Below are 11474 nucleotides of genomic sequence, written 5' to 3' on the forward strand. Positions count from 1 at the left end.
CCTACCGCCAACTCTTGGGCTACTGTTTTACCAACGAATAGTGGGATTGACCGTTACATTATAATGCCCCCACGGCTGAAAGGGCGAGCATGTTTGGTGTGACAGGGATTCAAACCCGCGACCCTCAGATTGCGAGTCGAGCGCCCTAACCACCTGGCCATGCTGGGCCATATATATATATATATATGAGATATGTGATATCTGTGTAACACATTAGAATTAATAACTGGATTTTGTCACACAACTTCATTTCAAATGCACGGATTTTTTCTGGTGTGTAGGTTTTCATTTTGCTACTAAGGGTGTGATATGCAAAGCACATATAGTATTTCTTATTTTCTTTAGTTTAGTACGGCAAAAGTTTGATATTCACTTTTTTTTATTTGTATTTACATGATTCTACCCATAGTAAAATGTTGGTCATGGAATGTGGCTAGATTGTTTTTGTCCTAGCTGCCTATTGTTCTAGATCATTCCATATTAGTATCAAATGCATCTTCTTGTGGAAAAGATTGCTGTGTAGTAATGTACAATATGTAAAGGAGGACAGTGAACTTTCCTGGTAGGAAAGGCTAGATTCTCACAGAAAATGGTGATTATAATGTAAAGTGTTACCTAACTTGGGGTTAAAAATAGCATAGTTCAAACCTTTAAAAATTACCATTCAAGACAAATAACAATGTAGATAGGGGCATGAAAAATTGTATTTCCCCAAAACAGTGTGTGAACAGCAACCACCTTTTAGTCTACCACCGCTGGCCGGTCTGAGATGATGCCTTGAAAACGTGTTTGTTTTTCCACGGAAAATAGCAACAGTGAAATTATTGTTTTAGTGCGCATAATATCGTACTTTTTCTCTTTATAAAGAGACAGAAAACTCAAACCTCTTTTTACCCGCGGAATAACGGCTCATAGAATGGCTTTGTGTTGTTTTTTTTTTTTAGTACAAACTTTTAGCTCATAGCTTCGTAATCTCTTGACCGATTTGAGATCTAATTACAGTTTTGGATTGTTTGTTTGTTTTGACTAGAGGTAAATCATCACCGCCAACTCTTGGGCTACTCTTTTACCAACGAATAGTGGGATTGACCGTCACATTATAACACCCACACGGCTGAAAAAGCGAGCATGTTCGAACTCCCGAACCGCAGATTGCGAGTCGAGCTCCCTAACCACCAGGCCATGCCGGGCCATTACAGTTTTAGGCTCAGGAGGTCAAACCCTTTCAACTGATGTATTTGACTACGCCCAAGGTCTCATAGATTAATTTATTCTAATCCTGTCTAAAGGAATTTCCATTTGAGGATAGACTGGTAGAAATCCTGATGAGTAATAAAATCGAATCGGATATACCTGCACCCCACGGTTTTTATTGTTAGCGCACAAAAATATAGCTAATAAAAAGGGAAAAAAGGTCTCATAGATTAATTTACTCTAATCCTGCTTAAAAGAACTTCAAGTGCCGCGGCTAGTGAGTTGTTACGTATCTGCCTCGTTTGTTTATTTTTCCGGTATAAATTTTTTCCGAGGAACTTCAGCGATACAAGTCCTTTCTTAATTAAAACTAGTTTATTCTTTCTCGATACAACTTTGTAATACACTTAACAAATTTTATAACACACTCTATAAATCACAGTGATTCACACACTTTACTTACGTTGCCTACTGTTTGCTTGACTCAATTATCTCTATCTTCAATCTATCTATTCTTTTATTTGCCGGGCTTATATACTAAAAAAGAGGACGTCCCGAACAAACTAGGAAATTCACGATCATTCGAGAAACTCCTCCCACACGCCACCAGTGCCAATGCGCCAGCACCATCACGTGACTTCTGCTGTCGTAACAGAGTGTTCCCTGGTGTTCTGTTATCTAAAAGTTCCAACTATCGTTCAGTGCATTAGTTTGCTTTTTAGTGTCCATAATATAGTAACTTTTCTCATTCTAAGACAGAATCTCTTCATAAAGAGACAGAAAATACAAACCTCTTTTTCTATTGTCTAAAATCTCCATCCATCGTCCAGTGCAATTGTTTGCTTTTGATTGTTTTTAAGGTTTGTTGAAAATAAATATTTTTTTTTGCACTTTGCCTACATTGTATCCAGTCCCTTTTCTGTTTCCATTTCAGTCACAACTATAGAAATTTAAATTTATTTTTTGTAACATTTCTTAGTTATCCTTTAGCTGTTGGGGGTTACTATTTTCATTTGAACAAGAAAAATAACTTGAAGTACCACAATTTAAGCAGTCAAAAAACTAATTCCATTGCTTCAGTTTTGTTTATTTTCAAGAGCTTTCAAAGAATGCAAACAATTTTGAAAAACCAATCGCTTTTTAAGCATTGACATTGGTCTACCAAGTATAAAAAGTTTTCAAGGTGTGTATGAACCCTGCAGGTTTATATATTTTATAAAGCATGTAGAAAATGACACAGTTTGAATTCTTCGCGAAGAGATTGTAGAATTGTAATATTCAGATACACTGCCATCCACTTAGTTAAAATTAGTCACAAGAACACAGATTCAAGCAATATTAAATCAAAGAATAAATCAAACTGAAAAGAAGTACACAAATGATCAGATAAAATTTATTCACAATAAATATGTGAGTCTGTTGTGACTTCTACTGACTGTTAGGATAGAAAGTAATCCTTTCCTATAATTTTCACATTGGACAAGGATCGAGAAAAAATTGCATCTCACGTTTGCACAGTACAAATACAGAATAGTTTTGACATACCACACTTTCCCATCAGAAACTGGTATACCAAGGAACATACATTTCCAACTATTCCAAATAACACATACAAGGAAGAAAACCTCTACTCATACCAATTTGTATAAGCAATCATGTCACTTCTGTTTCGGTGAGTGAATACACACACAGTGCCAAAGTGATACAAGCTTTTAGTCGTTGTTATATGTAACTTCACCTATTCAAAATAATTATCACTTGTTTATGACCTTTCGGCATGCATTCAATGAGAATATCAAAGACGCGTGCATGAAAAATTACTTGAATCTACATAGATTCTATACTAGTTATAGAAGAGTGCAACAGTCAATTCTAGTTACGACAGAATCAGTATTCTTGTTTGAATTTACTGTATGCTTTAGCATGTCCTTTAGTTTCAACATTATTGAATTCTATCTGTACTGAAGATCGAGTACATTATTGTGCAAATTTCTATCTTTAATGTATTGTTGCGTATCTGGTTGTTTGTTAATTTCCGGTATAAATTCTTCCCGAGGAACTTCAGCAACACAAGTCCTTTCTTAAATAAAACTAGTTTATCATTTCTCAATACAACTTTGCAATACACAGAATTTCCACAATCTCTTTTACTTAAACACACGCTATAATTCACAACGATTCACGCACTTTACTTACGGTCACTACCGCTCGCTTGACTCAATTATCTGTCTCTATATCTATCTATCTGCAATTATTTGCAGGGCTTATATACTAAAATAGAGGGCGCCTGGAAAAGACTAGAGTTGTCAGGAAAAGTCATGATCCTTCTAGAAACCCATGACGTGTTATCAGAGTCACGTGACTTCCGCTGTCGTAACAGTATAGTAAAATTAGAAACCTGTTTCTTCGTGCTAGTATTGGTTTCAAAAGTTTTTGTTATAATTAGAATTAGTAGCTTCAAATAATTTAATATGGCGCATTCTATCATTTAAATTTGCGTATAATTTAAAACACTTCCTTGTATGGAAATATTTCACATGTAAAAATATAGGTCTGTACACATACTATAATTTAATATAAAATTCATATATTCCACCACGTATTTGTCTAACACATTAAATACTATGACAGTTACCGAAGATGTATGGGCTACGCACGCGCATTTCCAACATTATCTTCTCGTTTCAACTTCCACTCGGATGGTGCAGTGTTAACAGGCTTAATATTAATAATCATTGTGGTAGAAAAGAATTGGACTTTATTGCATATTCCTCTAAATTAAACTATTGCGGATTTTGAATTAGAGCACGTGTGCAAATAGCATTTGAAATCTATTTTAAATCCGAAATGAATAATTGAGAGGAATGTGTGGGAGAGAAAAGTGTTGTTTAGTTATAATTTATAGTTATACATGTATTCACAGATTCAAGCGACAGTGCGTCTGATTTTTGGGTTATCAGACATTGAGTGTGACAGTATTATTTTTAACTAAGTGTTAGGGAAAAAAACATACCTAGCATCTTTTACATTTCCAGTGGGTTCTTTCTACATGGACAATATCCAATTGTGGTAAAGATTTAGAACAATAACTTAAAGCAAAAACGATTTATGATACAGTAAACCACATTATGATTAAATAATAAAATCCTATCACTTTCGATAGATCAGATTGTTCCGCCTTCTTAAACTTTAAATGGTATAGAGGCAGTACTTTGTTTAGTAGTTAAAGCTCAAGTAAATGTAGCCATAAAGGGGTAGATTTTTTTTTTATTGCTTGTGACATGTTCATTTATATTTTTGTAAACATTTATCCATATAACTTGTATTGCTCAAGCATCCACGTCAGTTTATGTATTCTTTGATTGTGATATTTTACATCTCCTTCAAAGGTTTGTATAGTATATAACGGATATTTTTATATATTGTTTTGTCTCAACAGGTGGAAAATCTTGTGTCAAATTTGCTGACGTTTTCACACCTCTACTGGACTAATCCTTTAACTAGTACTAACACTAGTCAATGTCGTCCAGTGATTCTTAAGAATCTTCTCCACTGATTGAGGGAGCTATTGATGAAATTGTGTAGGATTTGGATTCAGGATAGCTATGTACAGAAATGTCAAGATGATAGTATTTTGAAGTAGAAAACTATAATAATTAAGAAAAATAATTTGCAGATTTCGCTCCTTTTTAGGAATGATGTAGTTGACAGGAAAAGATCATGAGGCACATATATGTATCACACCTAAAAATATACTACAGTCATCATGAGCTCAAAAAGAAAATGGTAAATAGATATTGCAAAATCTTTATTGTAAAAGTGTTTTATCCTTGTGTTAAGTTAAACAGAAAAACTATTAACTTAAAATAAGTATTTAAAGTTCTTGTGCTATAGAAAGGACATCAATTCAACTCACTTTTCACAACTACCAACTTTTAGAAAGGCACAAATGTTCCTCAGTCTGTGTTGTACTCAAAGAAATAGATTGTGGAGTGATGTATTAGATGTGTAGAATGAAACATATTTGTTGTAGAAGTTATTTTCAGTTGTTTCTCCACTTAATATAAGTGATGATGATATTTTTTGTAGCGGTACTGGATCATTGTGTTACTTATGCATCTCATTAAAAACAAACAAATCAACAGGACTAGAATCTCCAAAAAAAGAGCTTCCCATGAATAAAAATGTCATTGAATTCATTTAGAAGTTTTCATCTTCTGTTCCAGAAGGAGTTGAAGATTTAAAAGTTGTACACGTGCTCCAGGAATAAAAATGTCATTGAAAACATCAATACAATTTAAAAGTTTTACCTAGTTTTCCAAAAGAAATTGAAGATTTAAACTTTTTAAGTGTTATTTTATAAACAACTCTTCATATACATGTACGTGCGCATGTTTGTAAAAATACAGTTCATTCAGTGATGAGTTTCGTATCTACTAGTTCTTTAAATAAAGCCACTAATATGTTTCCAGTATTTTTAAATATAATCAGTATAGGCTGTGCTGGTGCTTCTGTAAACAAGTGAGATATGGATTCCACTTACAAAATTGTATGAGTGAAAGAATTATTATTTAAAGTTCAGGCCATTTTTTTGGTGGAAATAAATTAGTACAAATGTTTGATAAAAAAGTTATGAAAGTTTCTAAAATTAATATGTACAACTGAAAGTGAAGTATTGGTTCAAGAAACCTCGAAAGATAAAGAGCCATTTTCTGACATTTGGAGTAACCAAGAGTTCATCCAACAAGAAGTTCGTATTGAATCAGAATAAAATTTGGAAGTAGGTCATCTTGCTTATTCTGAAAGTGCTGAACAAAAACTAAGAATCTGAAGTTTTTAAAACGTGTTTCACTGGAGAGATATGAGTAAAACCATGATGCTCAGTGCAAATGCTAACTTTGTAGCTTCAGAGAGCTCGACTATTTCAAGTTCCACTTCCGATGATGGAGGTTTGGAGATCCAACATTGTGATGATGATGATGATTTTGCTGCTTTTGAGTCTGCTGAATATTCATCTTCTTTGCTACCAAATTCCTCAGTTGGAACAGTGAGTATCTTTCTGTGTAGCTTTAGAGGTTGTTGTTCATATTTTTTCTGCTTTTTTATTTTTTTGTCATTATATTCAGTCATAATGATGTTCTAATGTAACTTCTATTAATACTTTGTAAGTTCTAAGAAAAAATATGGTTTATTATTCTAATACTTTCACTCAGATGGAATCACATTTGGAAACTTTTTTTCTTCTAAAACTGTGCTATTATAAATACGTAGAATCAGTCCTGAGAGCCTAGAGAACTGTTTATTCCACACTTGGAGGTCCGAGTATGAAAGTGTAAAAAAAAATTTAACAATAGATTCTTGTTTTCAATGATCCGTTACAAGCCCTTGCTAATTATTCTTATAAATCTGTGGATCCAGTCCTGAGAGCCCCATAAAACCCTTTGAAATTTTTAAAATCTGAACTTAGGTTATTATTCATAATAGCTTCTTACACGTTGGTGCCAGTATTTATATAAGTTGGACCGGCTAGAGCCATGCACCTTTAAAAACCCTTCGCTAGTCTATCACCAAAACTTTGTGTCATTTATGTTTAGAGAGGATCAACATCATACATTCACACTTTCAAGTTTTGTCAAAAACTCTGGAAACGATTTAAAACTTAAATAAACTTAGGTACACATATAGGTGCAAATGAGAATTACTATGTAACTAATAGTAACCTCTAGTTAGAGAAAGATACCTACTTAGATCAAAAATAAAAATCAACCTGGTAATGAGTATAGCTAATTAAGTTGTTATTCTTATATTTAGTGTTTTTCAAAGTGTGGGGGTGCACCACCTCAGGGAAGCACAAGTAATTAGGATAGTGTCAATAGTGAAATAATACAAAATTAAGCATTTTAATATTTTTTTTTATTAATTTTTCTGAGCTTAATTATTAACTACACCACAAAAATGTCAGTATAAAACTATTCAATTTTGGGAATTGGAATTTTCCATGCTGCAAACATTTTGTCAAAGGCTATTGTTATAGGCCTAATAGTCCTACATCAAAGTTGTACATGTGTCATCTCACAGTTTGAATTATGAGTGTTATAGGCCTAATAGTCCTACATCAAAGTTGTACATGTGTTATCTCACAGTTGGAATTATGAGCATAATTTTGATGGGAATAACTAACCTTAACAATGTTATGGAAGAAAATAGTAATAAAGAAAACATCAAAATTATACTTGTTCTTCTTTTTCACAAAAAGCAGCATTTTTATTTTATTGTCATCAGCCTGTTCCGTTTCTCATCCACAACATATGAGGTAGCACTGAACAAAAGTTCACTGTCAACACTGGTTTAGGGGAAGAAAGGATCTTCTGTGCAGCTTTAGCCAGTGTGGGAAAATAGACTTTGTATTGCAGTTTTTGTTCACTTCTTGGAAGTGTGGACTCACTCGAGTAATTGTTCCTTCCACTAGTTTCTAACTCGCTAGCACTTTCCTCCAATATTTCATCATACATTTAACACAAGGTACTGCTAGGTTTTGCTTGTCATCTGTTTGCTTTGACTTCTCTTGTGAAATGTTGTTTGGTTGTTGTGTGTTCTGTGTTGTTGCATTTATTTCTATATGTTCCAGTTGTGTCAACAAATTTGTGTAACAAGCAGCTTTGTCGTAACTATTGGTAAAGTACATGTTCTTGGATCTAGCAGGGTTGCAATGCAGTAGAGGGGTTCATTCTGACTGAATTTCACTGAACTGTGTTTCCAATAATAAGCTAAACAAAATTACTTTTTCAATAAAACAGTGTCGCTGTGTTTTACTGAAACCATCTGTTGAAGTATTAAGAACCAAATGCCAGAACACTCACTTTATATTACCGTCACTACCGCTCGCTTGACACAATTATCTGTCTCTATGTATCTGCAATTATTTGTCGGACTTATATACTAAAATAGAGGGTGCCTGGAAAAGACTAGAGTTGCCAGGAAAAGTCACGATCCTTCGAGAATCTCATGACATGTTACCCGTGTCACGTGACTTCTGCTGTCGTAACAGTAACAAGACTTTTGAACAAAGTTACAGATTCAGATAACAGAGCTAAAACTATGAAAGTCACTTTGTTGGAGACCATCTGGAATTTTTTTTTTAAAGGAAATAGGAATTTAAATGCATTATACCCAATAAATCTGTCATTATATTTGAAATCCTGAAGTGATTGAGGTCTTGTATTTATCACAAGTTTATTTTGTTGTTGTTCATTCTAGCATGTACAAGTATGTATGAAAATGAAGTGTAAGAAAGTACCAAGTTGTAATATGACCTGTTACACCTTGCCCTATGGCATCAGAAGTTTGTAACCTGTTACACCTTGCCCTATGGCATCAGAAGTTTGTGACCTGTTGCACCTTGCCCTATGGCATCAGAAGTTTATGTGACCTGTTAAACAGGTCACATAAACTTCTGATGCCATAGGGCAAGGTGTAACAGGTCACATAAACTTCTGATGCCATAGGGCAAGGTGGCACCTTGCCCTATGGCATCAGAAGTTTGTGACCTGTTGCACCTTGCCCTATGGCATCAGAAGTTTGTGATATGTTACATCTTGCCCTGTGGCATCAGAAGTTCATGTGACCTGTTACACTTTGTCCTATAGCATCAGAAGTTTGTGACCTGTTACACTTTACCCTATGGTATCAAGTTTGTGACCTGTTACATCTTGTCCTATGGCATCAGAAGTTTATGTGACCTGTTACACTTTACCCTATGGCATCAGAAGTTTATGTGACCTGTTACACCTTGCCCTATGACATCAGAATTTTTTCATTCATTTTTTAATTAATTTATTTCTGAGTGACATTTTGAATTACCAGGATTTTTTTCCAGGTTCCCTTGGTTTAGTGATTATCATTCCCCAAGTTACCTGATCCAGGTGCCCCAGAAGAACTACAACATGTGCCGAGGTATACCATATATGAGTTTATGAGATAACCCATGTTGTAATGGTTCCCCAGAGCATGGAGTCATGGGTCATATGATTCTAAGGTGGCTTATCTGTTTTGGTCATGAATAAACCAGTTTAATAACAGTTACTAGAAAATGTCCTACTGTATAGAGTTATTGTATTGCTAGGAGATGTTACTCTGTTTACTACAATGTGCACATTTTGTTATCTTGAGTAAACTCAAGACTTTTTGAAATTCACGTTTCTACAGATTTGTAGTATACATATTGTTATGTGCTGTATTAAAAAATAATAATTTTGTTATATGAATTAACCCTGTTTTCAACTTGTATTATTTAGATGTCTTCCAATGAGAAATTGAAAGAACAGTTTATTACAGCATTTCCAGGCAAAGTGTTGGAAGAACATACCATTCCAAAGTTGGGACAAGATGATCATAAAGATTTGCTCCTCGGTGATCATTCGTCAAGAGGGTAAGATATTTATATTATGTCTATTATATCTTTATCAGAGCTGAGCAGTTCAGTCAGTTACATTAATTAGTGTCACATGAACTTACTGATAAATCAAAATTAGTGTTTTTGAATATTCCAGAAATTGATTCTTTGAAATTAGGATTAAATTGATTGTCATGAAAATAATCAACTAATCAGAATTAGGTTTAAATAATCAACTAATCAGAATTAGGTTTAAATAATCAAGTAATCAGAATTAGGTTTAAATAATCAAGTAATCAGAATTAGGTTTAAATAATCAAGTAATCAGAATTAGGTTTAAATAATCAAGTAATCAGAATTAGGTTTAAATAATCAAGTAATCAGAATTAGGTTTAAATAATCAAGTAATCAGAATTAGGTTTAAATAATCAACTAATCAGAATTAGGTTTAAATAATCAACTAATCAGAATTAGGTTTTCTGATTGTTACTAATGATGATTATTACAACTATCCAAGTACTTGAAATATTGCTGTTATGTTTGTTTTGAAGCACAAAGCTACATAATTGGCTGATTTTGAAATGCTGAATGGAGGGAAAGCAACTGTCTAACAGCATCTGCCATCAGCTTTTTTTTTATTTTTGCTTACATGTACCATGGTTTGAGAAACACCATATTAATTGATTAATAAAATGTAATCAATGAATGTGGCTATTGATTAATGAATAAGGAAATATGAAATTACTCGACTCCAAAGTCATTATACAGTTTTTCTTAAGTTCAAAGAGTGTCGTTTGTTTTAGAATATGTGTGTGTAATTAATCTTTCATGTAATTAAAGATTTATTAGTATTTAATGTGTGCTTTTTAACCATTTAAAATAATGTTTACAAGTAAGTTATATGGAAGGTTGACAAAAAAGTGCATTCTGACAATTTTTGGTTAAAATATTTTCATTTGGAAAATACTGGTGATCTGTAAATTACTATTGGATATTGTTTCAGTTATATAAACATTGTGCATATACTATTTACTATTTTTGACATAAAAAAGTAATACAAAATTTATAAGCTTTTCTTAATTGAAATTATTTTTCATTGTATTAGCATTAAAATGTTAAAACAGTAAACTGAAAAAAAAAGTTAATTTGTGTTCCTTTATTGTTTGCTAATTAAAAGATTTCTTCAGTATTTTATTTTTCAGATTCCTATGAACAGTTATATTGTTTTTAATATTTTTCTCCTTTCATAAAATATTCAGTTAGCTCACAAAATGAGGTATTGAATAATAATCAACTTACACTTTAGTCTAGTGTCATCTTACTACTTGAAAATGTGATCTGAATTTATAATTTTGGCATATTGTGAGCAATTCTTCACACTTTTTCTAATGGAATAATCCAGTTCTCAAAATATATTTTTATGTTAATATTTGGGCATGAACAAAATATTTGAATCATCGTATATATCATTGGCTAGTGAATCATCATTTATATCATTGGCTGGTGAATCATCATTTATATCATTGGTATAAATGATGATTCACCAGCCAATGATATAAATAATGATTCACTAGCCAATGGTATAAATAATGATTCACTGGCCAATGATATAAATGATGATTCACTAGCCAATGATATAAATAATGATTCACTAGCCAATGATATAAATGATGATTCACTAACCAATGATATAAATGATGATTCACTGGCCAATGATATAAATGATGATTCACTGGTCATTAGCTAGTGAATCACCATTTATATCATTGGTTAGTGAATCATCATTTATATCATTGGCTGGTGAATCACCATTTATATCATTGGCTGGTGAATCATTATTTATATCATTGGCTGGTGAATCATTATTTATATCATTGGCTAGTGAATC

The 11474-nt window shown here is 32.9% G+C and overlaps 1 protein-coding gene across 4 annotated transcripts in view; it reads left to right on the plus strand.

Moving 5' to 3' along the window:
* The first annotated feature begins 3889 nt into the window (after positions 1-3889).
* The window catches only part of LOC111087674, a 13513-nt gene continuing 5928 nt past the window's right edge, over positions 3890-11474 (plus strand). For 2 of the 4 annotated variants that reach the window (XM_022395131.1, XM_022395129.1), the window contains exons 1-2: positions 3890-6241; positions 9489-9622. In XM_022395131.1, coding sequence (XP_022250839.1) covers positions 6056-6241; positions 9489-9622 — 320 coding nt within the window. In that variant the 5' untranslated portion in view covers positions 3890-6055. The remainder of the gene's footprint in view (positions 6242-9488; positions 9623-11474) is intronic. The other 2 variants (XM_022395130.1, XM_022395132.1) reach the window with 2 other exon arrangements.

The sequence above is a fragment of the Limulus polyphemus genome, unplaced genomic scaffold (genome assembly GCF_000517525.1).
Source record: "Limulus polyphemus unplaced genomic scaffold, Limulus_polyphemus-2.1.2 Scaffold2465, whole genome shotgun sequence".
In the NCBI taxonomy this organism is placed as follows: domain Eukaryota; kingdom Metazoa; phylum Arthropoda; class Merostomata; order Xiphosura; family Limulidae; genus Limulus; species Limulus polyphemus.